Here is a 27,062-nt window from a genome sequence, read left to right on the forward strand (position 1 = left end):
TTACCATTATATACAAAAAGTTTATTTTAGAAATCACATATCTTTAAAAATAACATAGAAGTTCTAAGTTCCTATCATTCACCGTTTTTGAAAACCAGGTGTCACGTGGGACAGTTAATGACATGCTGATGCCGAGTCCATGTAATATTCCCGGCATTCTTACCGGTTCAAAATATTGATGTGATTTTTAGAAGAAAAAATGTGTCTATTTTGGAAGCACAGAAAAGTATCTTGATCTTGTAGACAGAAGTCCTGAAACCAGATCCATGGCTGAGACTATTCCAGAAACTGGAAAAAAAAAGTAGGCATCATTATTCAAATTCACGAACAGTTAAAAAGACCCAGTGGAGCTTCAATCAGGAATGCCATGTGGTCATTCTAGCACATGTGCTAGAGCAGAGGAATGCGGAACATGTTCAGCCTCTGCTGTAATTTCGTACGTGGAAAGCAACAGAAAAGCCAGAAAAAGAAGTGAGGACTTTTGGTCTGTGATTTCCTTATGGAACTGGTTATTCCTGTTCCTACTCAGCAGGTTTCTTCTCATCCTATGAAGGAGCACCCACAGTCACGTGCAAATACTGGAGAATCAGGACACAAAACAAAAATAAATCTAAACTCACTACAGACCAAAAAATACAGCTTTGGAAACCTGAATGAAAACGGATTTAACACATTAAGAATGCTTAAAATGGTTTCACAGGCCAAAGAGGTGAAATGATCCTTAAGGAGGATGACTAACACAGAATTTTTAGGCAATAAACTTCAGAAGATTTGAAAGTTCCTGTAAAATGAAACAATCAATCTATTTAGTATTTTTATCAACTGACCCTAGATTATATTTCTAGGTATTCCTACCCAGAGCATGAGGTATTTGCACTTGGGGATAAATATAAACCAAAGTCTATCTGGCAGAGGGGAGGTTAGGGTCCCCTCACCTAGCTTGAGCTGAATCCAGAGAAATACTGTCACTTTCTAAATTAGAAAGTTTCAAGAAAAACCTTGATCAAGATTTAATTGCAAAAATCTTCCAAGAACATAGTTGCCACGTGCATCCACGACGAGTAGTGAACGATTCATGCTGAAGAGAACTGAAAAATAAGATTTAAAATTATGTAAGAACAAAGTCAATCAATAGTAATCATCTGTGAAATAAGCTACGGTCGGAGAGCAGCAGCGGGCTCACTGAATTTTGATTAGATTGGCTTTATCTTCAATTACGCTTTCCATCCGCTGGTAATAACCTTATCAGAAACATTTGCTGAAGAGAAGCATTGCGGGCAATGAAAGGAGAACGCGGGAGGTACGACGAAAGATACGTTTCCTAGAAATCTTCGGGAAAAACTGGCCATTAATTTTATTGACGTGAAAAAGGTAGAACACTGAAGTTGCAGATCTGAGCTTTATTATCAGAATGGTATCATTTCGGGATAGGACTGATGGATTCTCTAAACTGGTTTTAAAACGGCACGACGCTCTGGATTCTCAGAGCTGCAGGCCCACCTACCTGCCAAAATGTGTCCTGAAAAGAAAGACACAAAGAGGGTGTGTGTAGAAGAGGCACAGAAGTCGACAGAACCACCGGATGAAAATCCCTCACGACAGATCCACTTGAGATCTAGAAAGCACTTTAAAACTCCACCTTTCCTCAAATGATCAAGAGATTCAAGAGAAGTGGCAAGTCCTGTATTTACAAAACCGATGAAAATCACACTGTGATAATCAGTGAATGCAGAGCAACCGCACGGATCTGCGTTTCCCACTTTTCCCACCATGATTCTGCATCAAGGTAAAAAAAGATTCTTTTGTACAAATCCAAGGACGGAGAGGTGGCGGCACAACCGCCAGATGGCGCGGTGACTTACTACCGAAGCTGGTGACGGGACCCGGTGGGGGCAGGGGCACAGTCCTCGAGAAAAGAACCCTAGGCAAGGAAGGCGGGCTAGTCCGTGGTGGATCGCCGGTACCAGAACCGGGCTCGGAAGTCGTCGCTGCACGTCATGAAGCCGGGGTTGGTGGGCGAGTGCACTATGCAGCGCACGATGTTGTTGTGGCCCAGGGAGAGCAGGTTCCGACGCTCGGCGGTACGGGAGTCCCAGCAGCACAGACTGATGGTCCGCTCGTCCGGCAGCAGCACGTAGTCCTCGGTGTGGTTGAACACGGCCTGCGTCCGGTGCACCTGCCGCCCGCTCAGGCCGGCCCCTGCACGGACACGAGAGGTTAAGGGTCAGAGTGGCAGGGCTAGCTCCCCAGGGCTACACTTTAGACCCTCAACTGCCGTCCTTCTGTTCGTTACCCTGTCGATGTAAAAACGGCATCTTAAAACAGAAGTAATACACATTTATCGTATAATTTTGGAGCCTCCACAGAAGCATGCAGAAGCAAATCGCCACCGACCTACCACCTGAGGCAGCCGACTCCGTCAACGTCCCGACGTACTTCCAGGCACAGGGACGTCTTAAGAAAAAAAAATACAGGGGCACCCGGCGGGGAGGGGGGGGGGGGCTCAGTTGGTCGAGCGGCCAACTCCGCTCGTGGTTCGGGAGTTCGAGCACCACACGGGGCTCGCTGCTCTCAGCACAGAGCCCGCTTTGGATCCTGTGTCCCCTCCCCCTCAGTCCCTCGCCCGCTTGTGTTCGCTCTCTCTCAAAAATAAATAAAACATTAAAAAAGTAGAAAATTGGTGCCGTGTCATATAGGTCATTTCTGTCATAGTTTAAACCAACTTTTCATTAGGTACATTTTTCTGTGTTTTTTACTGGCCGCAAAAATACACCACCACCTGGAAGCACCCTTACTATTTAGTAATTCTTTTCCTGCTAGAGGCATCTGGTTGCAAGTTATGCTGACAAATTCTTTATGCCGAACATACTATTTCCTCAGGATTAAATTCCTAGAACAGAATTGCTGGGAAGTTTGAACGTCCGCTCTCCAAAAAGAAGCTCTAGGCTTTTTTATGACCGTGAAAGTACAGACTTTATGTTTAAAATATCATATAAAGTCTGAAAAGAACAACCGCCTGATAATTCTACACCCAGAGTCAGTATTTCGATGAATCCTTTCTAAATATCTCTGTAAATACCTCTGTATTCTGTAAATCGGAGCTCACATCATATGCTATTTTTATACAGCAGGGTAGCAGAGCTCTATAAAGATGAAATACGGCTTAATGGATAAAAACAGAGGCGCTGGCGTCAGATCTGGGCTCAACGCTTACTAGTGACGTGAACACGGACACATTACGTAGCACCTTTAAGCCTTACCTTTCTCTTCCGTTCTCTGGGCGACAATGACAGCACCAACCCACACGACGTTGTGAGGACTGGCATGAGGGCACGTCCAGTGGCATACATATGCTCACAAATGTTCCTTATTTGTTTTCAAGGGCCGCACGCTGTGAAAAGGACGCGTGACAAGAGTGCCCTCGGTGCTCTCTGGGGGACACTTCTGCTGTCTCTAACGCTCCCCTCTTCGAGACTGTGTTGGGACGCACATCCTTCTACGTGTGCGTGGGCGTACCTGCCAGCAATCTTTTTAGGCTGAATTTCTAAGAGTCCAAAATATATACGTATGCTGAAAAGTAGGATTCATGACACCAACCCCCCTTTAGAAGGTTTCCAATCAGCACTCCTTAACAACGAAGTATGTAACTTCCCCAAATGTTGTTCAATACGAGAGAATATCAATCTTGTAAATTCCTACCCTCTGGGGAGTACAAAAAGAAACTCTGGCGTGCATTTGTTAGGTCTGTAGAACTGATGGTCCTCTCTCTCCTTGAGCTCACTGCCCAGCGTCTGGCAGGTGTCCGTTACACGTGCTACACGGTGTCCCTAGCTCAGCATTTTATTTAGTCTTCTGAATTAATTTCTCACACTGAAATTTCTAATGCTCGATAGCTTTTCTTTTTCCTTCAGTATTTCATTTTTTAAAATTTTTTTTTTTCAACGTTTATTTATTTTTGGGACAGAGAGAGACAGAGCATGAACGGGGGAGGGGCAGAGAGAGAGGGAGACACAGAATCGGAAACAGGCTCCAGGCTCCGAGCCATCAGCCCAGAGCCTGACGCGGGGCTCGAACTCACGGACCGCGAGATCGTGACCTGGCTGAAGTCGGACGCTTAACCGACTGCGCCACCCAGGCGCCCCTTCCTTCAGTATTTCAAAAACCCACTGAATTCTAACTAAACATTAAAACTGGAAACACAGACCTAAACATGGGCTCTTAGCCTGTGAGTTAGAAAACGAGGGAATTTGCGTATCGATTCAGTATAATCTCACTTTAAAATCAAATCCCAGTTCTCTGCCGAAGCAAACCAGGCAGCCCCACAGAAGCATAAAACATTCTGCCGTTCACAGGACAAAGGAAACGTAAGAAATGCTGTGAGAATCTGGCGTGTGCCCTCCACACACATCACACCCGACGGCGGCTGTTACTGCTGAAGATGGAGACGGCCCGCCCACTTTTACTTTGACCACTTTTGCATCTTCTTTTTGCAACAAGCACGCAGCCCTTTAACAGTAATAATTAGAGGAAGGTTTTCAAAATAGCTCCCTACAGAAGCGTTTCAACAAAGGACCAAGAATGAGGACGAAACTGACGCTTCCTAAGACCTGCTAGCTGTACGGTCTGTGTCAGAGCCAGAGAGGGACGGCAGGAAGCAAAGTGTCCGCAGGAGACGGATGTGAGGTGGATGATGCTGCACCCTGGTGGCTCCGACGTCCCCGCCTCTTCAATCTTCTCTAAAAGGAGAAGCGACTGCCGTAACAGCTGAGCCCTTACGACGGTGTGGTTTTCTTTCTTTAAAAATTTTTTTGATGTTTATTTTTGAGAGACAGAGACAGACAGAGAGGGAGACACAGAATATGAAGCAGGCTCCAGGCTCTGAGCTGTCAGCACAGAGCCCGACGCGGGGCTCGAATCTCAAATCCATGAACTGTGAGATCATGACCCGAGGTGAAGTCAGATGCTTAACCGACTGAGCCACCCAGGCGGTCCTGGTGGTGTTTTCCTGTAGAGTTTTAAAGTTCTGGTTATGGTGATTTTAGTGTGGGACACAAACATCTCACAACAGAGGAAACTAGTTGAACTTTCCTGGAGGTTCGCTACCAAACAACAGCCTTTGCTGCTCCGAGGAACAGAAGAATGAGACGATATTTTGACAACATTCATTACCAAGTAACTGTCAGGGTAGCTGTGCTCTCTTATGAACAGGCCTAGATGGCCCCTCTCCGCCTTCCTTCCCTAATGTGTACACTCATTGAGATCCACTGACTCCGCCTCTTCTCTGGACTGCTTTTATGTTTCTGAGGGAAAAGGGCAGACCACTGGTCTACAAACGGACCACCAGAGTCTCAATGTTACTGGCATAGACTCACATCTAGTTGAAGCTGTGACGTACTGAGAAGAACACAGTTCAGAAACTAAGGTTCTATTTCCAGCTCTTACCAACTGTAGCCTTGGCTAAACTACTTAACCTCTAAGCTTTGCTTTCTTACCTAAAAGAGGTGTAACATCTGCCTTGCTCAACGCATACATTTATCGTGTGGCTCTCTTCTGGAAGCCAGAAAATGCTACAGAAAAGGTAATAGCAACTTTTCACATACCTGTGTATCTGACCAGTGTTCGTCCTGTTGATATCTCCCAAAGTTTAGCTACGGAGTCTTTTCCACTGGAGAGAATGTATTTGGAATTTTTGGAGAAAATGGCAGAACAAACCTCAGCACCGTCATGCGCCTTCTCAAAGGTTGTGATGCACCGATTTGAAACACCATCCCACAGCTTGATGCAGCCGTCCTTGCTACCGGTGACATACATGTTGGCGCTGGGATTGTAATTAACAGAGCATATAGCATCGGTGTGTTGATCTTGAGGATTGCAAGAGACAAAACACTGAAACGTGTTGATATCATAAAGCCGAAGAGTAGGATGCTGAGTCCCGACGAGTATAAAGTCTCCGGAAGGATGAAAAGAGATAGAGCGTAGCATTTCAGCTTCCTGTTAGGACAGACACATTAAGTGGTGGTGAATAATTAAATGCAGAGAAAATGTGGAAAATATTTGGTTGATGGAGAGACTACATAAAACATCGATCAGATGTTACAAGGCAGAAGAAGGAACAACGAACTTTGTAAAATACGTGAAGGTATCATTTGAACAGAGATTTTAAAAACCAACTGCTGGTGGGATTATATTCCCAAAACCGTGAAAGTGAGCTTCGTCACTTGCAAACGAGCACCGGGAGAACTCAGAATGGAACATCATCAAGCTAGGATAGTTTCACACGTTAACGAATGAGGATAAACACAACTTGTACGTGTGGACAGCTTCTTTAATCTGTCCTACGGCTCCAAATACGGAGTAAAAAACTCAGTTCAATTACTAAAAGGTGGAAGCCACTACTAAAACATTAGTATTTCTTTACTGCATACTCAAAATATCACTTTTGCGGTATCACTTTTCCAGTAAACGTCTGAGAGTTTCAACTGAACAATTTTTTGATTCCCGTTAAGTTACACTTCGGTGAAGTGACTGTTTCACCTTTAAACAGGGATCTGCGACTTTCAAAGAGTGACACAGGTTCTGAGCCCCTGTTGCACAAACTGTGGCCAGAGAAAGTGGGTGCTCGACAGCGTGGGAACCACGGGCCAATGCACTCTGATTCCCGTGCCACCTGCAGCACGCGTCCTCGCAGCTGCTTCGTTTTGTAAGATGATCCCTGAGGCTACTTTAAGAACAGGAACAGTCATACAATAAGTGCTTTGCTTTTAGGAAGAAACTGGATAGCTCCTTTCTAAACATTCCTAACCTGAATGTACTTGAAGGCTCTTTTTGCAGATGGTTTGGAATAATCAAATAACTTCAGAGTATAATCCCTGGAACCAGAGGCAAGGATCTGTTCTGTTGGGTGGAAAGCGAGACATGTGACTTCATCCACGTGGTCATAAAGCGTTCGGATCACTGGGTGGTTTTCCATGTTCTGTTGTGCAGTCTCATTCATCATGACCTAGACCAACGAGAAAAGAGATGCTCACAGGGCAAAATCTGACTCAAAGCCCCCGATTATGCTAAGTTAAAGCTGGTCTAAACTAGTCTCTCACTCTCCCGACGAGCAGCGAGCGAAAGGCAGACGGTACGTACGTTGCTGGGATTTTTACCTCTATTGGCATGGCGCTCTTGGCCAACATTCTTTCCGTGTCAAGTATCTTTATGGAAGCATCGGCAGATCCGGTGGCTATTAACTGCCCGTCTCTGCTGTAGGTGGCTACGCGGCAGGGGCCTTTGTGGGATGTGACATAGCATGTTTCGTACTCTGAAGCCTCTGGGGACATAGTTTGGACGTCGGCATCAAATTCCAGGTCAATCCCCGTGCCAGGGGCCACTGTATCTGAACGACCAATTGCATACTGAACTGCAGTATCGTCGTTTTCCATTCCTGAAATGAACCAAAATTAAGTGCATGCAAAAATGTCATTTTAAAAAGCCAAGGCAAAATTCTGGATCCAAACTGGGAAAGATGTTGGCCAACATCAACTCACTCTGTCTTGGAGTGGCCTGACACTTAACCCTTCACAAAATTATGTATATGTCAACCCGGGTGTATGTTCAGTGACAACACCGTAGGCAATATAACATTGACTGCGGAAGGTCAGGCTCAATAGGTCACGTCACCTCCCCGTTTTTTTGCTTCCAAAATTTTCTACTGTAACGATGACTACAGAAACTCAAAAAAAGCAGGTCTATAGCTAAGCTGCCCATTTTTTCTCGTTCTGAATTTTAATATTTTTAGTGCTGAGATCTGTTAGTAGCAGCTCTGGGGCTCATTAAGACAGATACACTGTTAGCACCAACACTAGTGAAATGTAGTTGAAAGACTGTTGATATTTAAATAAACAAGTTTTTCTTTTTTTTTTTTTTAATTTTTTTTTCAACGTTTTTTATTTATTTTTGGGACAGAGAGAGACAGAGCGTGAACGGGGGAGGGGCAGAGAGAGAGGGAGACACAGAATCGGAAACAGGCTCCAGGCTCCGAGCCATCAGCCCAGAGCCCGACGCGGGGCTCGAACTCACAGACCGCAAGATCGTGACCTGGCTGAAGTCGGACGCTTAACCGACTGCGCCACCCAGGCGCCCCTAAATAAACAAGTTTTTCAAGAAAATGCATTTTAAATTGAAAAATAACTTCATGTACCGTATAAACAGTATGTTTATTAGTATAAGAAAAATTAGGAATAGAGATGAACACAAAAATGACCTTGTATTAGATTACTCAGAGATAATTACTGTTAAAATGGTGGGATGAATTCTTCTGGACCTTTCTCCATGCACAGTTGTTACAAATCTTGCAACAAAAATAGAACCAAACCATATGACATGTTGTAATTTACTTGTTCATTTACTCAAACAGAATAAAAATCTGGCCAGTGTAATTTTTATCTACATCGTGTGGTTGGACCCAATTTGAGGATATAAGAACATTCACAACGAATTTCTTATTGTTGGATATTTCAGTTGTTTTTGTTTTATTTCCTCGGAACAAATTCTCAAAACTGGCATTGCTAGGGGCACCTGGGTGGCTCAGGTGGTTAAGTGTCTGACTTTGGCTCAGGTCATGATCTCACAGCTCGTGAGTTTGAGCCCTACATCGGGCTCTGTGCTGACAGCTCAGGGCCTGGAGCCTGCTTTGGATTCTTCCACTCTTTGGAGCCTCTCTCTCTGCCCCTTCCCCGCTTGTGCTCTGTCTCTCTCAAAAACAAACATGAAAAAAACATTGTTTTTTTAAATTAAAACAAAACAAAACAAAACAAAACAAAACACCATGGGGCGCCTGGGTGGCTCAGTCGGTTGTGTCTGACTTTGGCCTAGGTCATGATCTCAATGTTCACAAGTTCGAGCCCCGCCTTCAAGCTCTGTGCTGACAGCTCAGAGCCTGGAACCTATTTCAGATTCTGTGTGTCCCTTGCTCTCTACGCCCCGCCCCCCCCAACTCTGTCTCTTTCTCTCAAAACACTGTCTCTTTCTCTCAAAAATAAACATTAAAAAAAATTAAAAAAAAAAACATAAAAACTGGCATTGCTAAGTCAAAGGGTGTAAACATATTGGGATTTCTATATTTTATAGAGTGCTTTCTACAGCTCAGGCAAGCACCAGGATGTACTGTTGAACGAGACAGAGATCCTGATGTTTATTGCACGTGCTGTCCTTTCTTGGGGAAGGTGCACACGTGTGGGAAACAACCTGAAACAATGAAGTACATTTCGGAGAGTGATTCTGTCATGAAGGAAATGGGGTTGTTGTTGTAGAATAACTGGGGAGGTCTGGGGAAGATAGTGGGTTATTTTCAAAAAAGTGAAAAGGACTCTGAGATGACATGTGAGTTGAAATCTGCAGTCAATCAAACAATGACAGAATGTTCCAGATAATCCTCATAGAGATCCTGGGGCTACAGCCGGTTTGAAATCTTCATAATCTGGGGTTTGCTTACCCTTTCAGTACCTACCACTGTACCTGACACATACTAGGCACTAAGACTGAACAAAGATCATCGGGAAAAATTCTGATCGTGAAGACCTCTGAAACCTTGTTAAGGAATCCACGTGTCCCCAAGCTACCTAGTTTGATGAGGTGTAGGAGCTGCTCCGAGGGCGCACAGACAGACTGCGGCTTGATTTCGTTGATGAGGCCATTAGCAATGCTAATATAGCCATCGTAGAGCAGCTGGCTAATGATCAGCTTGTACAGCTGCTGGCGGTCCTTCAAGCCCACTTTGGTTCTGTACATCTCGGAGAAGACGAAGACAATCTCCCTGGCAGCTGCAAGGGGAGAAAACAGGGATGGTGAAGGGCAGAGGCACCGGTAAATCACGGAAGCCACGCAGCAGTCTGGGCAGACCGGCGGGGCTTCCGTCCCGGCCCTGCTAGTTGCATCATCTTCGGTCAGTGACCTCGTTCCTGAGGTCAGGTTCCTCAGCTGTTAAGCACGTTAGCAAAGGTAAAAACAGATGGCACGTGCAGAGCATTGAGCATAGTAGCACACAGAAATTACTCAAATCGCACCAGCAACTATTTACAGAACTTCTTTTCATCAACTATTCTCTGTCATACTACCCACCTGCCACTTTTATTCTATTCTGCTATCCCAGAATCTTCTGTTTCTTCTGTTAAGAAAATACCGACTGGTTTTTGCAGTAGGGAACATGGCTACTATTGTTGAATGTCTAGACATTGCTGTTTCCACCAGGTAAGCTGTATGTTTACTAATGTCAGCTATTTTTTTTTTTTTAAGTTTATTTATTTGAGAGAGAGAGCAGAAGCAGGGGAGGGGCAGGGAGAGAGAATCCCAAGCAGGATCCACGATGCAGTGCTCAATCCTGCAACTGGGAGATCATGACTTGAGCTGAGATCAAGAGTCGGACACTTAACAGACTGAGCTATCCAGGCACTCCGAATTATGTTCATTCTTTTTTTGTTTTTTAAAGTTTTCTTTTTTGGGGGCGCCTGGATGGCTCAGTTGATTAAGCGGCCGACTTCGGCTCAGGTCATGATCTCGCGGTCCGTGGGTTCAAGCCCCGCATCGGGCTCTGTGCTGACGGCTCAGAGCCTGGAGCCTGTTTCAGATTCTGTGTCTCCCTCTCTCTCTGACCCTCCCCTGTTCATGCTCTCTCTCTGTCTCAAAAATAAGTAAATGTTAAAAAAAAAAATTAAAGTTTTCTTTTTTTAACGTTTATTTATTTTTGAGAGAGACAGAGAGTGAGCTGGGGAGGGGCAGAGAGAGAGGGAGACACAGAATCCAAAGCAGGCTCCAGGCTCTGAGCTATCAGCACAGAGCCTGACGCAGGGCTTCAACCCATGAACTATGAGATCACGACCTGAGTGAAGCCAGCCGCTCAACCAACTGAGCCACCCTGACGTCCTGAGTTATGTTCATTCTTAAAACATGTTTTAAGGGGCGCCTGGGTGGCTCAGTCGGTTAGGCGTCTGACTTCGGCTCAGGTCATGATCTCATGGTCTGTGAGTTCGAGCCCCACGTCGGGCTCTGTGCTGACAGCTCAGAGCGTGGAGCCCATTTCAGATTCTGTGTCTCCCTCTCTCTCTGCCCCTCCCCTGTTCATGCTCTGTCTCTCTCTGTCTCAAAAATAAATAAACATTAAAAAAAAAAATTAAAAAAAAAACATGTTTTAAGGTAACCAACTTTGTTAAATTATATAACTTAATTATATAGTAAATAAAAACATGAGGGCAAACAAGCCACCATGCTATGAAAACTAAATCAAGTTGAATGCTTGGAAAGATTCAAAAACAAATTGCTTAATAAAATATTGGCAAATAGGGTATGGCCAAAACGAGTATAAAAAATGGAAAGGGGTGCCTGGGTAGCTCAGTCAGTTAAGCAACCGACTCTCGATTTCAGCTCAGGGCATGGTTTCAGGGTTTGTGAGTTTCAGTCCTGCATCAGGCTCTGCGCTGACACTGCAGAGCCTGCTTGGGATTCTCTCTCCTCCCTCTCTCTGCCTCTCCCTGCTCACTCTCTCTCAAAATAAATAAACTTAAAAAAAAAAAAAAAAAAAGGAAAAACAGGGCACCTGGATTGGTTTCCAAGTTTTTAAGCTCTCTCTTATAAAGTAAAATGAAAACTGTAGATGATGGTTTCTGGTTTATGCAAAAAAAACCCCACAAAAAACAAAAACAAAAAACCAACCTCCAACTGGTGGACAGCAGGTAACTTTGACTTTCAAAAATCAATATTTGTATGTGTATGTATGTCTGGACAGCTATCAGAAGGGCACGGGAGCCTGGGAACAGCAATAAAGAACAGAAGTCGAAGGCAGACAAGAAATTGGAAGTCAGAGTATAAGGCAGAGAGAGAGAGAGAGAGAGAGAGAGAGAGAGAGAGAGAGACAGGGTGGGGGGATGAATACAAGAAAGGAGAGGAGTAAGCAGTAACACCAGCACTGCCTGGTATTCCTGTACTTTACAGGGACTGATTCTGGAAGGAGGGGTGTGTTATAGGAAAGAAGTGGGAAACCATGTTTTCTAACTCCCTCCGGAGAATAACTGAAGCTACTGATAATGAGAATAGTTAACATTTACTGAGTGTTATGTTTTATCTCACTTAATCCTCGACACCATCGTAAGAGAAGCCCTGTGATCGTGTTAAAGATGAGGAGGGAAAGTAACTTGTTCAAGGTCCCACCACTAGTGCTTGCAGAAACCTGGACTAGAATGCAGATGGTTGGACTCTAGAGACTGTATTGTTCCTAACGACTACCTTTAGTGTTCCTTAAAAGCTTAATGACAAACTAGCTAAAACTAGACATTCAGTGTAGTGTATGACACCCCTCACATAAGCAACTAATATGCATTACCTCACTGAATACTCATCTAATCCTATTTTAGAGATAGGTAACATGAGGGCCAGAGAGGTTAACTTACATGGGATCAAAGAGCTTGTAAATAGCAAAGCCTGGATCTTTACTCAGGGTATTTGACCCCAGAGCTTGAGTCCTCACCGTGCTGCACTGATGGGTGTTACTAACAACAGCTAACGTTTGTAAGCACTTGCCAGACACTGTGCTAAGCACTTTACAAGCATTAGGTCATTGAATGAAATCATTCAAAGTATTCAAGCACATGTAGAAGCAAATGCATATAAATCTATGCTTGTGCAGACAGCACTAGGGCACGATAGAGATGATGAAATCGGCACAAAGAAGTTAGGAAACTGAAAATAAAATGTGGCCGAGTAACTCGTCAAGTGGCCGCCAGGACTGCCCAGACCAGAGCCCAGAACTTAACCACTATTCTATCCCGTCTCTGCACTCATGCCAGGAGCATCACGGCGTGTGATTCAAAAAGAAAAGGCCGAGCCCCGCTTCTCAACTCTCACAGAACGTTCGCTCCCTGCGCTAGTAGGTGCCTAATTACCATCCCCAGTTTGCAGGCGAGGCCCGAGGTCAGGAAGAACAGGACCTAGAAACTGTTTACACCCGGGAACTGGAAGGGGGGACCAGGGCGAGAACACAGACGCCCCCTCACTAGGCTCCGCCACCGTCCCGCCACAGAAGCGCACCAAGGATGGAGTGGGGGTGGGAGCGAGGCCTTGGAGGAAGAGGAAGGGGTGTGCAGGCCGAGCCTGGCAACTCAGGGGGCATGCCACCCCGCTCACTACCGGGCCTTCCCGCCGCGCTCGTCTTTCCGGGGGTCCCGTGAAGACCCCAGCGGACCGCACCAGCCGCTCTCCATGCATCCCAGCCCCCCAGTACCCGCTAGTCCGGCTCTCTCGGTCTCCCGCTCTCTCCCAGAAAAATGGAGGCACGCAATCTGTCCGATCGATCGCTCCGAGCGCACGTTCACTGCGCACGCGCACAGGGCGAGGCGCCGAGCGCTGCGCTATCGATCGGCCCCACTCTCTCCTGCCCTTCTCGCCATCTTACTTACTGGCGCGTTCGAGGGGTTCGTTAACCTCCTCCGACTTTATCTCTTGCGCGACAACGCTGACTGACGCCAAGGAAATGCTGTCTCGCTGACAAATGTCGGGTCCCGGAGGGCACCGCAGGCGCTAGAACGGCCAAAGTCTGGCGGGCCGTTGGCTCCACCACTTCCGGGGCCTTACGGGGCAAGTGCGCCTGCGTGCTGTCACCGCCTTGGACGTGCCTCAAGCCGTGAGGGGCTGTGAACCAATCAAAAGGCAGTGCCTCTCTAGCCCGGGCCAATGAGCTTTCGGATTAGAGGGTTTAACTCCTATTTAAAATAAAGACTTTGAATCGTAACGGCTGAGCTCTCGGCAGGAGTCGGCGGCCTTTGGGTCGGAGACGGGAGCCAACGGGTTCGTAGACCCTGGGACTGCTCTGTGAGGCGGACGGGCGAGGGCGGCGGGCCCGGGTGGCCTTTGAGCGGGCGGCGGAGGAAGAGTCGAGGTCAGGCGTCCCTGGGTCTCCACCTTCGTCCTCCCTTGTCCTCCTCTTCCTGTCCCCCTGCATCCTCTCAGCTCCTCTCCTCTGTGCCCGGTGCTTTCGCAGCGCCCTCCCATCTGCGCCTGGGTAGTGGGGCGCCCTGTGAAATGCCGCTTGGGGGGTTGTTACCCTCCTGGAGTGCGTGGGGTTGTTGAGTGGCATTGGGGTGGGGTGCCTTTGAGGGGGTTCTCCTATCGGCCAGCACTTGGGTAAGAAAAAATAGGGAGGGCTTTTGCCGTCGGGAAGTTCACGTTCTAGAGGGGGGTGGGGGCCAGACGACGAACTGGCGCGATAGCTTTCAATAGAAAAGAGTAGTTGGTTGACCTGGGGCTACTTTGGAGGAATAAATGAAAACTTCCTCGAAGATGTCTTCCTTGGTGCGTGCTTCTGAAACCACAGACCTTGGACCACCTTTGTCGGGATTTCTGAGAGCCTTTGTTGAAAATATAGACCCAGCTCATGAATCAGAAGTGCTTGGCATAGGATTCAGGTGTCTGTAGTTTGTCAGGTTTCCCAGCTGATTCTTGATGTTTCACGGAGAACCGGTGATCTAGACCTGCGCACAGAGTCATCTGGGGATGGGAAAATGCTGGATGTGATTTGTTAGGTCTGTGGTTGGGCCTGACGGTCTCCACGTCTCACCAGTGTCGTCCAGATGGAGATACTGTCGCGGACTTTTAACGGTTCCTTCTCCTCCTTAACCTTCCTTGTTCTTTGGACTAAAAACACTTTTCAGCAGCACGTTCACTTCCACTCCTCCAAGTAAGTCCGTGCAGACACTAGCAGGTTTGAAGAAGGCAAAGTCTTCTAAATGCACGGTGATGTGAAGTCTTAACAGTTTTCCTGTTTAGAATAGTAGGATATGTGGTTTGAACTGCAGGGTCTTGTGAAGGTCATTGGGTTATGTGGCTCCGGGACCTGGCTGTAGACTGGAATCGCTGGGCAAGCAGTCTTCTTGGGGGCTCTCTCCAGCATTGCTGGGTCAGAATCCTCATATTCCATTCTGTTGATGATTATTCCTCTCCCTGGGAAGGCAGAGTATGTTCCGTTGGAGCAAATCTCTGGCTTCTGTCGAAGACTGTTGAATGAATGCCCTTAGGCCTGTGTGATCTCATTAATCCGCTGCTTGTAATTGTTAGGGAAGGTGAAGAGAGCGTTAGAGTGTGTGTACAGCACGAGCTTGTAACTCCTTTTTCCTTTCTGTCGTTTCTACTACCCGCTGTTTGATATAAGGACTCCTGGCTGTGGTTCCGTCTTCAGGGTGGAGTTATTTGCCTATTTGTGGAATGGATGTGGAAGTGTGGGGGTGGGGGGGTGCTTTCCCGCTGGGTTCTGGAACTCAGAGAGTATCTGGGTAAGAAAAGTACAGAAAGGGGGCGCCTGGGTGGCGCAGTCGGTTAAGCGTCCGACTTCAGCCAGGTCACGATCTCGCGGTCCGGGAGTTCGAGCCCCGCGTCAGGCTCTGGGCTGATGGCTCAGAGCCTGGAGCCTGCTTCCGATTCTGTGTCTCCCTCTCTCTCTGCCCCTCCCCCGTTCATGTTCTGTCTCTCTCTGTCCCAAAAATAAATAAACGTTGAAAAAAAAATTTAAAAAAAATTTAAAAAAAAAGTACAGAAAGGTTTCTGTTTTCTTGGAGTTTATGTTCTACTTACTTGATGGGGTGTTGTACCTGCCTCACAGCATGGGCCTAGTGTTATAAACCGTTTTCATTACTGATTTGGCTTCCTTAGTGGGTTAACTCATTCCCCAGACACTGGTGGGTGTACCTACTGTGTGCCAGGCATGTTCCGGGGAGGCTGCAGTGAACACAGTGGGACTAAGGCCTTGCTCTCACGGCGCTTACGTTCCTTGGAGATACTGGTAGGGGGTGGGATATCGCCTGGGGAGGCAGAAATAAACACGCACAGTGAGGTTCTGTAAGATGTTAAGGGCTAAGCAGAAAAATAGAGATGGTCAGAAAGGAGACATCTGAGCACAGACCTGACTGGAACGAAGGAGCAAGCCACACTTCCATTTGAGCGAAGAGCCAAATGGTGAAGAGAGAACAGGAAGTACAAAGGCCCTGTGGCCGGGCACTGCTTTGAGGAAAGAAAGAAGTTCCGTATGGCCAGCATGCAATAGATAAGAAGAGGAAATAAGGCCAAGAAGGTGGTCAGGGTCCACACTCTAGGAGACTGTAGGCAAGGAGGATTTTGAGGGACCGTGAGGGGCTTCTGAACCAAGGGCCAGCATGGCTGACTTGTTAATGGGACCACAGGGCGCAGTGTTGCGAATGGGCCATCATGGGGCAAAGGTGAAAGCAGGGTGACCATTGGGAGCCCGTTGCAAATAATTGAGGGGAGAGAGCCTTGGTTTGACCAGGTGGTGGTATTAAAGGTTGTGGGCAGTGGTTCTGAAGGTAGAGCCTCCAAGGTGTGCTGATGGATTAGATATGGGCTTTGAGGGAGAACCGTGTAAAAGATGAGGGGACCCGAGCGATGGGCACGACCGGTTTGCCAGCAACTGAGGTGGGGTCATCTATGAGAATAGGGTTGGCGAATGGGGACAGGGCGAGAGCAGGAATTCAGTTTGGAACTTTTTAAACTTGAGATGCCTCTCCGATTACAGATTACAGGTCGAGATGTTTTGCAGGTGGCAAGGGTCAGGGGAGAGGTCTGGAGATGGAGGTTTGGAGGTCTCAGCCCGTGAATGGTGGTGGGAGCCAGGAGACTGGATGAGTGCACCGAGGGAATGAGCACAGCTGCAAAAGGAAAGGTGTTTCTGGGCCTGAGCTCAGGCTTCTCCTGAGAGCAGAGGGGAGGAGTAGCCTGGAGGAGAGAAGAGGGTGTGTCTGGATGTGTTGGGATGGAGATGCTTGGCAGACCTTCGTGGGGGGATACTGAGCAAGTAGGTAGGTAGGAGTCTGGCAGTCAGAGGAGAGTTTAGGGTAGAAGATGTAAATTCAGATCATCTTAAAGATGTTTAGAGCTCTGATGCTGGATGAGGGGCCCTAGGACGGGTATGGATGGAGAAGTGGGGTCCAAGGACTCATTCTGGGTCCAGTCTGCCCAGACTCTCAGGTTGGCAAAAGTGAGGCTGATCGAGCAAAGGATGTTGCGGCAGGACAGCTGGTGGGGTGGGGGGTGGGGGGAGACAAGTCTACAAGCTAGTGGAGGCTGGGAGTGGAGTAAAAGTGACCTTGTCAGACGCTGCTGGGGTCGCAAGTGAGCTGAGGGCGCGGAATGGACTTTTGAATTTGCTAACAGTAGAGGTCAGTCATGAGCTGGCCACCCGAGCAGGCCAGTCTGTGGGATGAAATCCTGATGGGGGAGGGCCAGAGAGTGAGAGCCACGTGGGTGCGGTGAGTGTGGGTGACTGTTCTGGAGCTTTGCTCTTGACGGGAGAGGGCGAGATGCTGTCTTAGCTGGAGTCAGTTAATGGGGAAGGGGGGACCTGTTTTTAAAAGCCAGTGGCGGGGGAGGGGCGTCTGGGTGGCTCAGTCGGTTGAGCATCCAACTTTGGCTCAGGTCAGGATCTCGCGGTTCGTGGGTTCAAGCCCCGCGTCGGGCTCTGGGCTGACAGCTCAGAGCCTGGAGCCTGCTTCCAATTCTGTGTCTCCCTCTCTCTCTGCCCCTCCCCTGCTCATGCTCATGCTCTGTCTCTCTCTCTCTCTCTCTCTCTCTCTCTGTCAAAAATAAACGTTGAAAAATAATAATAAAAGGCAGCAGGTATTGAAGCAGGCTCCTGCATTGATGGAGCAGGAGGACTCTGGGAGTGAAGTTAGGTGGAGGCCCCACATCTGTCCCTCTTGTCACTTGAGAAAATAAGACACCCTTGTCAGCTTCATTGGGACAAAGAAAAAAAATGTAAAATTTTTGTGTTGTGGAGGCTTTTTCATCAGGAGCTATATCCCTGACCTCGCATAACAACACTTTGAAGCATGAGGATTTGTGTACATTAAAAGTGGTTCTTTTTCTTTTCAGGCATCATGGACAAATCTAAAGAAAACTGCGTTGCAGGGCCTGTTAAGGTAAATCGAACAATCGTAATCTCTGTCACATTTAGAAAACCCAAATGGAGGTTGGTGTTAGATCTGGAGTTCTTTTCACCGTCACTTTGGATTGTAACTTTAGAGGTGTCTGCTACATTCCTGGAGGAGTTAGTCCCCTTTCTCGGCATTTCATACCATGTCGTTGATGGGCACCTGTTATTTTGTTCTGCTTTGTCTTCTAGCTAGCTCTTTAAGTATCTGTTCCTCTATTGTGTGCAGGACAATAATGTATACAATAGGTGCCCGATACTTGCCTGTATTTGCTTGCTTGCCAGAAATTAAATTGCTTTGCCACAGCTTGTTCTGGTCACACTGCAGGACATGGTAAGCTCCTAGGAATGTCGGGCTGTGTTTTAGTGAATATTTCCTGGGAATCCACTTTGAGCCAAGTTCTGTGTCAGATGCAGGGATTACAATGATGCAAAGCGCATGGTCTTTGACTAAAGAACTTAGCCCTTTGGGGGAGTTATGGGAGCCAGTACTGCGCCTTCACAAAATATGTATGTGTAAGATGACCGAGTAATTCCGTGGAGGGTGGGTGCTCCATTCAGGTTGGGATGGGCTGGAATCCAGGAAGGGCTTCCCCAGGGAGGACCCTCTGCCTATAGTATTTGTGGAGCGGCTGGGTGAACGAATTTTTATACAAAGATCTTTTAATATAAGCAAGCCGCAGAGTTTTTTCCTTCTAGGAAATCAGCGTAAAAATACACACACACACACACATCAAGCAAGATTTGTGTGTGTGTGTGTGGGGGGGGTTGGGGTGGGGTGTCTTATTTTTAGAAATTTTAATTTTCTTTTTTTACTAAGTTTTAAATTTAATGTTTTTAAAAATGTGTTATAGAGAGAGTACCAGTGACAGGGAGAGAGAATCCTAAGCAGGCTCCACGCTCAGCACAGAGTCCAACTCGGGGCTCAATCCCATGACCCTGAGGTCATGACCTGAGCTAAAGCCAAGAGTCGGATGCTCAACCAACTGAGCCACCCGGGCGCCCCAAGTCTTTTATTTTAATACCAGTGTAATTAGCACACCATGGTTTATTAGTTTGAGGGATACGTTACAGGGATTCAGCTCTTCTGTACATTACCCCGTGCTCATAAGGATAAGGGTCCCCTTTGTCCCCATCCTGTTTCACCCCCCCCCCCCCCCCCCCCCCCCGCCGACCACCTCACCTCTGGTAACCACCAGTTTGTTTTCTGTAGTTAAGAGTTTGTCTCTTTTCTTTCTTTCTTTTTTCTTCTCTTTTCTCTTTTCCCCTTTGCTGGTTTGTTTCTTAAATTCCACATATGAGTGAAATCATATGGTATTTTGTCTTTCTCTTACTAATTTTGCTTAGCATTGTACTCTCTAGCTCCATCCATGTCATTGCAGATGGCAAGATTTCATTTTTTATGGCTGAGTAATGATCCCTTACACATCTATACCGCATCTTCTTTACCCATTCCCCTATCAGTGGACACTTAGGCTGCTTCCATAATTTGGCTCTTGGTTTGTTTTTGTTTTTAGTTTTTTAATGTTTATTTTTGAGAGAGAGGGAGAGAGAGTGTGAGCAGGCAAGGGGAAGAGAGAGAGAGAGACAGAGAGAGAGAGAATCGGAAATAGACTCCAGGCTCTGAGCTGTCAGCACAGAGCCCAATGCAGGACTTCAACTTGGGAACGGCGAGATCATGACTGAAGTCGGATGCTTAACCAACTGAGCCACCCAGGCGCCCCTTTAATTTGGCTCTTGTAAATAATGCTGCTATAAATATAGGGGTGCATATATCCGTTTGAATTAGTGTTTTTGTATTTTTTGGGTAAATACCCAGTAGTGTGATTACTGGGTCGGAGGGTGGTTCTATTTTTAACATTTTGAGGAACTCCCATCCTGTTTTCCACAGTGTCTGTACCTGTTTGCATTCCCACCAGCATCGCACAGGGGGTTCTTTTTCTCTACATGCTCACCAACACTTGCTGTGGTCTTTTTGATTTTAGCCATTCTGACAGATTTGAGAAGTTTTCATTTTCAAATAAATGGATACTTCTCCTTTATTTACTGACTGAAAGTCTAAAATGATCAATTAGAAAAAGGCTAACTTGAGTCATTGTATTTGATTCTCAAGTCCTATGATAAAGATCATTTTAGGAAACTGCTGTTTAAAATGTCACTGCCCAGGGGCGCCTGGGTGGCGCAGTCGGTTAAGCGTCCGACTTCAGCCAGGTCACGATCTCGCGGTCCGGGAGTTCGAGCCCCGCGTCGGGCTCTGGGCTGATGGCTCAGAGCCTGGAGCCTGTTTCCCATTCTGTGTCTCCCTCTCTCTCTGCCCCTCCCCCGTTCATGCTCTGTCTCTCTCTGTCCCAAAAATAAATAAACGTTGAAAAAAAAAAAAATTTAAAATGTCACTGCCTGAATGCCTACTGTGTTGTGGGCATTGCTAAGCTGGACGTTGTGACCTGAGCTGAAACCAGGAGTTGAACACTTAACTGACTGAGTCACCCGGGCACCCCCAGATGATCTTCTAAAACATCTTCACTGAGGGGCGCCTGGGTGGCTCAGTTGATTAAGTGTCCAACGTCGGCTCGGATCATCATCTCGCAATTTGATTTCTAGTCCCACATTGGGCTCTCTGCTGTCCCCATGGAGCCTACTTCAGTTATTTAGATACTCTGTCCGCCTTCTCTGTCTCTGCCCCTCCCCCACTTGCTCTCTATTTCTTTCTCTCTCTTTCTCAAAAAAAAAAAAAAAATCTTTACCAGAAGATAACCACTGTTGAGTATTTTGACATATTTCTTCGTCTTTTTTCCTAAACATATGTATGATATTACTAAAGAAATTTCAATGGAATTGGGATTTTGGTATAAAGTTTTGCGTTGTAGCTTTTTGCTGGGTAATAATTATCAAGCCATTGAGAATTCTTAGGAAGTGTTTAATGTCTCCCTCTTTAGATGGAAATTTAGTTAAGGAACATTTGTTTATGGGAGCATGATTTTGGGGAGTGGGGTGTTGGGTGGGTAGGAGGATCATTCTGGTATTCCTTTCAGCCATCTACTAACCACATCCTCTGGAAGCGCTGATGAACATTGCTTTCCCCTTCCATGTACTATCAGTGACCTTTGTTATTTTGTTATACTAGAAAAGAGACTTTGTGGAATTCTCAAAATACCCCGCTTTTGTTCAGGAAGACCATGACGTTTATTTTTTCCCTCTCAATCTAGACCACAATTCCCCTTGGCGATGGTCCAAAACGTGTTCCAGTGACTCAGCAATTTCCTTCTCAGAATCTGTTATCTGCAAATAGTGGCCAGGCTCAGCGGGTCTTGTGTCCTTCAAATTCCTCCCAGCGAATTCCTTCACAAACACAAAAGCTCGTCTCCAGCCATAAACCGGTCCAGAATCTGAAGCAAAAGCAACTGCAGGCAACCAGTGTCCCTCGTTCTGTCTCTAGGCCGCTGAATAATACCCAAAAGAGTGAGCAGCCCTTGCCATCGGCCACTGGTAAATCAACTTTTTGAGACTATTAGATTGTTATTCCTTCCAGTTGCTTAAAAAAAGGGGGGTGGGGGTGGAGGATAGACTTGGCGTTTGTTTGGAGCCCTAGCTTTGATGTCATTTTTATTGAGGATACGGAGAAAAATCTGATGTCAGGTTGAGGTAGTAGGGTCTCCTATGGGCCAGCCCTGCGCTCAGGATGGAGAACCTGATTCCCACCCTCGTGGTATGATTGAGGAACTGAAAACTTCCAAAGTCTGGAGTGTGGAGGGCAGTTGGGGAAGTAGATGTTTGAACTTGGATGGACTGAGGCCGGTTGGGTGAGGTCACGGTGGAAGCTCTTGACTTGTTGAGGAGTGGGGCTTCATCCCCTGGGCATGGGGAAATTGCTGAAAGGTTTTCCAGTGGAGGAGGGACTGGCCTTCTGGAAATCTTACTAGATTGGCCATGTGGAATGAACCGGAGAGAAGCAGAACTGTACTCAGGGGCAGCAGACAGGAGGCGGGCTGCCGGGGTTAGGTCAGAGATGGCAGGGACCTGAAGTGGGCAGGGGCAGGTGGATGTTAGTAGTCCTTATTTACCAGCCTGGCATGCCCACGCTCAGGAGAAGTGCTTCCTTCATCCACGTCGTCTCCTTCAATTCTCGCAACCACTCTGTGAAGGTGGTCGGTGACCAACTCTGTTTTACAGACGAGGGAGTGGAGCCTCTGAAGCATAAACTTGCCCACAGACACAGCAGGATGGAGGGGTGCAGGCAGATCCAAGGGCTGACCTCGGACGCAGACTTGGTGGAGCTGGGCAGTAAGCTGGATGTAGGGATGGTGGTTATATTGCCGCCATGAACTGAGATCGTGAAGCGCGAAGGGAGAAAACCGGTCTGGGCTCCCGTCACGTGTCTGAGCAGAGCACACCCTGCTGTTTTGGAGTTTGAAGTGGAAATGTCCAGCCTCTGGCTGATGAAACGATGACTTTAGCACCCTGTTGTGCAATTGGTTTATGGTACATTTTGCTGAATCAGGGGCTTCTATTTTTATATTTCCCCTTGGCAACTAATGAAGGAAGGTGGCCGATTTATGTTTTGTTGCACGCTGTTAATTTGTATGTAGCTGATGGAGAGTCGGCTGGCCCACTTGGGGTGGGGGGGCGAAGGTGATGAGTGGGTGCTTATCATGGGTCGAGAGATTGGCAGTTCTGCCTTAGAAGGTCTTCATTTGGAGACTGAGGCTTCTGGGAGAATCTGCATAGTCTTGAGCTTTAAATTATTGGAGGGCCTAGCGGTATGTATATGTCTCTCTCTATATATAGGTGTATATCTGCTCATCTTTAGAAATCTAGAAAAGGCTTCACCAGGTGGGAGTCAGGTTAGGGTGTGGTAATCTTTTTTCTATAAAGAAAACTAAGAAGATCTTCCATTCTGGACACACCATTATATTTTGGTGACCATTCTTTGATTCATTTCTGTTCATAGGTTTTTAATTTATTCTGTAGTTATTCTAAAGTAATTATAATTATTCTAAAAGCAGGTTTTTGACTTATTCTATATAGGAAATAATTCTGAAAAGGAACTGACAACAAAACAGAAAAATGAAGAATCAAAAAAGTAAGTTTTATTTTACTTACAAAGTCCTGAGCTATTGTGCTGTTAGAATATACTTTTATTGGGGCGCCTGGGTGGCGCAGTTGGTTAAGCGTCCGACTTCGGCCAGGTCACGATCTCGCGGTCCGGGAGTTCGAGCCCCGCGTCGGGCTCTGGGCTGATGGCTCAGAGCCTGGAGCCTGTTTCCAATTCTGTGTCTCCCTCTCTCTCTCTGCCCCTCCCCCGTTCATGCTCTGTCTTTCTCTGTCCCAAAAATAAATAAACGTTGAAAAAAATTTAAAAAAAAAGAATATACTTTTATTAATTAATTAATGTTTATTTATTTTTGAGAGAGAGAGAGACAGTGTGAGAAGGAGAGGGGCAGAGAGAGAGGGAGACTCTTGCCATCTGAAACAGGCTCCAGGCTCCGAGCTGTCAGCACAGAGCCTGACATGGGGCTCAAACTCAGACCATGAGATCATGACCTGAGCCTAAGTCAGACACTTAGCCAACTGAGCCACCCAGTTGCCCCTAATTGCAAGTTTAATTATGGGAACTTGTTAAAAAATAGAAAAGGTCGGGGCGCCTGGGTGGCTCAGTCGGTTAAGCATCCGACTTCGGCTCAGGTCACGATCTCACTGGCCATGAGTTCGAGCCCCGCGTCGGGCTCTGTGCTGACAGCTCAGAGCCTGGAGCCTGTTTCGGCTTCTGTGTCTCCGTCTCTCTCTGACCCTCCCCCGTTCATGCTCTGTCTCTCCCTGTCTCAAAAATAAATAAAACGTTAAAAAAAAAAATTTTTTTTTTTTTTAAATAGAAAAGGTCTTTATATTTTCACTTAGGATATATAAATGTTTCCAAATTCTAACCTTTGGCAAAAGGGAATTTTAATGATGTTTACTCGTGACTCAAGCTTTTCTTACTGCGTTCCAAATTTAGAACAAACTTGTAGGAATCTGTTACAGAAATGTGTAAAATAAGTTCCTCTCTGCCCTCAGAAGTAACCACCACATGTAGCTTAGGTTTGTTTCTATACTATTTCTATTCTCCTGTTGCAAAACTGTATACACACGTATATATGACTATATGAATATTTCAACAGTATGCATTGAATTGTTCTTTATACTGTCTTCCCCGGATATTTTCCCAAAGCTTGTTCCCAACTTCTGAACTGTGTAGACTCTATAGCGTAGAACGTAATGTCTATAATGTAGTAGGAGGAGCCAGGAATGAACCACAGGCTTTTTTGCTTGACTGCCTAATAGTGGCTTTCTGAGAATCAAAATCCAGCTGTAGGATCCATCCCGCCTGCTTTGGCAGACTGATTGTCCACCCCGAGAGTCAGCATCTCTAGGTTGGAGGAGGAGGCTGTGGTTAGCCTGCTTGAGGCCCACAGACCGTTCTGAAGGCTTCCTCCCACCACTTACTTACCTAACCTTTCCTGTGCTCTTTAACGGTGGTGGCAACAAGTGTGCACTTCAGAGTGTAGTACTGTCTTGGGACACTTTGCGTTAATGCTTCAGCTCTAAAAGCCCAGATTGTTCTTTGTCTGACTCATACAGTCATTGGCAGATAGGGGAGCGGGGGATTTAATGCCTGTGGAGACTCACATAGCGTAGTTATTGGCTTGGTTCTTGCCGAGGTTACCTAACGAATACAACATTAAATATAAAATTATTTAGAGGTCTATCTACTACCCGTTAATAAATTGTTAGAAAAGATTTGTTTTCTTCATATTTTAAAATATTCAAAATTTTTCCTAGAAGGCAGTGGGCTTTGGAAGATTTTGAAATCGGTCGCCCGCTGGGTAAAGGAAAGTTTGGTAATGTTTATTTGGCGAGAGAAAAACAAAGCAAGTTTATCCTGGCTCTTAAAGTATTATTTAAAGCTCAGCTGGAGAAAGCAGGAGTCGAGCATCAGCTGAGAAGAGAAGTAGAAATACAGTCCCACCTTAGGTAAGTTTCCTAATTGATGTTCGAGAGAATGTGGTACAGAACCTAGTTACTAAGAGTTAAACCATGGAAGGCCTGCTCCATAGTACTGCAAAGAGTGGTTTAATTCATTTTTCAAGGATTTGTCTAGAGAAGTGCTGTGGTCCTGAAAAATCACTTGGAGGTTTATGCTGTGTTAATGAAGTAATTTATGAGTCAAATTTGTGTGTGTGTGTGTGTGTGTGTGTGTGTGTGAGAGAGAGAGAGAGAGAGAGAGAGAGATTAAGGGAAATGATACTTCTGAGTTCTTTTTTTTCTTTTTTTTTAAATGTTTATTTTTGAGAGAGAGAGAGAGAGCGAGCACAAGGAAGGTCAGAGAGAAAGAGGGAGATGCAGAATCCAAAGCAGGCTCCAGGCTCTGAGCTGTTAGCACAGAGCCTGACAAGGGTCTTGAACTCACGAGCAGTGAGATCATGACCTGAGCCGAAGTCGGATGCTCAACCCAGTGCCTCGATATTTCTGAGTTCTAAGCAGAGGTTGCAGACTGGCAGCCTGCAGGTTGACTTTGGCCAATGGGTCTTTTTCCTTTCTTTTTTTCCTCTTAGTATTTTTTTCAGACTTGAATCATTTGTTAATACTTAAAAACCTGTCCAATCAGGCCTGTAACCCTCCCTGGCAACAACTAGCTGGAGCTGAAGGGCTACTGCCCTGGGCCGTGTTCTCAGCTGCCCGAAGTCCTCAGCAGCAAACATCTGCTGCTGTTGAACCCTGCTTTTAAGTTGTGTCTCCTAGTGCTTAGGAATCAAACTGCTGTGGGAGTGCCATGCCTCTCCCTCTTTCTAATAGGCAGAAAATTAATATATAGCTGAATTTCCCCCCCTAATAATAAAGATGACCTGAAGGAAGGAAATAATCTTAACCAAACCTGAAGTCCATTAATACCTTGCATTGCTTGTAAACTGATAGGCAGATGTGTGTATTTTTCTTCAGAGCAGGTCTGTAGTTTCAGATTCTCAAGTTTGGTGAAGGGTGTGGTAGGGGGTCTGTGACCAGAACTAATTTTCACTGGTTTTACATGAAGGGTTTGATTGGTACTTAGTACATATTCTTGTATCCTCTCCAGAAAGCAGGTGTTAAAGAGTATTCATCCTTTGTTGCAGGCATCCAAATATTCTCAGACTGTATGGTTATTTCCATGACGCCACCAGAGTTTACCTAATTCTAGAATATGCACCTCTTGGAGCTGTCTACCGAGAACTTCAGAAACTGTCCAAGTTTGATGAGCAGAGAACTGCTACTGTGAGTTTTCATTTACTGTCCTAACTCTTGTTCCCTCTGTTCCACCCCACATAGCAATGCGCCCTTTCATTACAGTCCAGTGGGTTTCATCTAAAGAAAGATTGCTTAATAGGATCAAATGTTTGAATGAAAGAATCAGAATACCTTAGTTGTACCATCCATGCACATAAAATCAAGTACCAGGTGGAATATTGTGGCTGGTGTGTTTCCACAGCGGTTTTCTAGAGAAATGTATATGTGAATAGTTGCCCTCTTTTTTTAATTGTATTTTTATTTTTTAATGTTTATTTTTGAGAGAGAGAGAGAGAGAGAAACGGAATGTGAGCAGGGGAGGGGCAAAGAGAGAGGGAGACACAATCTGAAGCAGACTCCAGGCTCCCAGCTGTCAGCACAAAGCCCGACGTGGGGCTGGAACCCACAAACTGTTAGATCATGACCAAAGTTGAACGGCCAGCCGACTGAGCCACCCAGGTGCCCCTTTGCAGTTATCCTCTTTTTTAAAAAGTTTACAATAGTTTTAGATTTACAGAATGTGAAGATAGTGCAGACTTATTTTCTCCTGTTTATCTTACATTAGTGTGGGGTACCTACTATTCACCTGGCTTATCACTGCGGGTGTTGGCCTTGGTCCCCCGGCTCAGGTCACATTCATTAGGTGTCTTTGCTGTGAAGTTACTCTTTTTCTCTTTGCATACTGGGTTCTTCTAAAGCGTGTCACTATGCACAGCCCACACTTAAGGAGTAGGGATTATGTGCCACCTCCACCCTAATCTACATAAATTGTTCAGAATTCTTCTGCATCAGAGATTTGTCT

At 46.1% G+C, this 27,062-nt stretch overlaps 2 protein-coding genes across 4 annotated transcripts in view; one reads left to right on the top strand and one right to left on the bottom strand.

Annotated features, from left to right (window-relative positions):
* On the bottom strand, nt 1-13,640 carry CSTF1 (cleavage stimulation factor subunit 1). Of its 2 annotated transcripts, none has more exons than XM_043553632.1 (6): nt 13,431-13,640; nt 9,606-9,806; nt 7,152-7,429; nt 6,803-7,000; nt 5,601-5,991; nt 1-2,199 (listed from the first exon to the last, which is right to left on the bottom strand). In XM_043553632.1, exons 2-6 carry the CDS (start codon nt 9,772-9,774, stop codon nt 1,940-1,942), a joined length of 1,296 nt encoding a protein of 431 aa, XP_043409567.1. In that variant the 5' UTR covers nt 9,775-9,806; nt 13,431-13,640; the 3' UTR covers nt 1-1,939. The 2 variants fall into 2 exon arrangements, with proteins under 2 accessions (XP_043409567.1, XP_043409566.1); XM_043553631.1 differs by lacking the exon at nt 13,431-13,640 and adding an exon at nt 13,256-13,343.
* AURKA (aurora kinase A) overlaps nt 13,595-27,062 on the top strand; it is a 21,620-nt gene continuing 8,152 nt past the window's right edge. The window contains exons 1-6 of one of the 2 annotated variants that reach the window (XM_043553634.1): nt 13,595-13,909; nt 17,908-17,954; nt 21,172-21,451; nt 22,991-23,045; nt 24,782-24,973; nt 26,110-26,248. In XM_043553634.1, coding sequence (XP_043409569.1) covers nt 17,913-17,954; nt 21,172-21,451; nt 22,991-23,045; nt 24,782-24,973; nt 26,110-26,248 — 708 coding nt within the window. In that variant the 5' untranslated portion in view covers nt 13,595-13,909; nt 17,908-17,912. The remainder of the gene's footprint in view (nt 13,910-17,907; nt 17,955-21,171; nt 21,452-22,990; nt 23,046-24,781; nt 24,974-26,109; nt 26,249-27,062) is intronic. The other variant, XM_043553633.1, reaches the window with a different exon arrangement.

The sequence above is a fragment of the Prionailurus bengalensis genome, chromosome A3, assembly GCF_016509475.1.
Source record: "Prionailurus bengalensis isolate Pbe53 chromosome A3, Fcat_Pben_1.1_paternal_pri, whole genome shotgun sequence".
Lineage (NCBI taxonomy): Eukaryota > Metazoa > Chordata > Mammalia > Carnivora > Felidae > Prionailurus > Prionailurus bengalensis.

Bases quoted from the DNA above. Each gene is read 5' to 3' on its own strand.
- CSTF1 (XM_043553632.1), bottom strand. From the start codon at position 9,774: ATGTACAGAACCAAAGTGGGCTTGAAGGACCGCCAGCAGCTGTACAAG. The intron at 7,430-9,605 runs GTAGCTTGGGGA...GGTTCATTTCAG, and splicing joins CCTACACCTCATCAAACTAG to GAATGGAAAACGACGATACT. The intron at 5,992-6,802 runs GTTAGGAATGTT...CTGTCCTAACAG, and splicing joins GAGCCTTCAAGTACATTCAG to GAAGCTGAAATGCTACGCTC.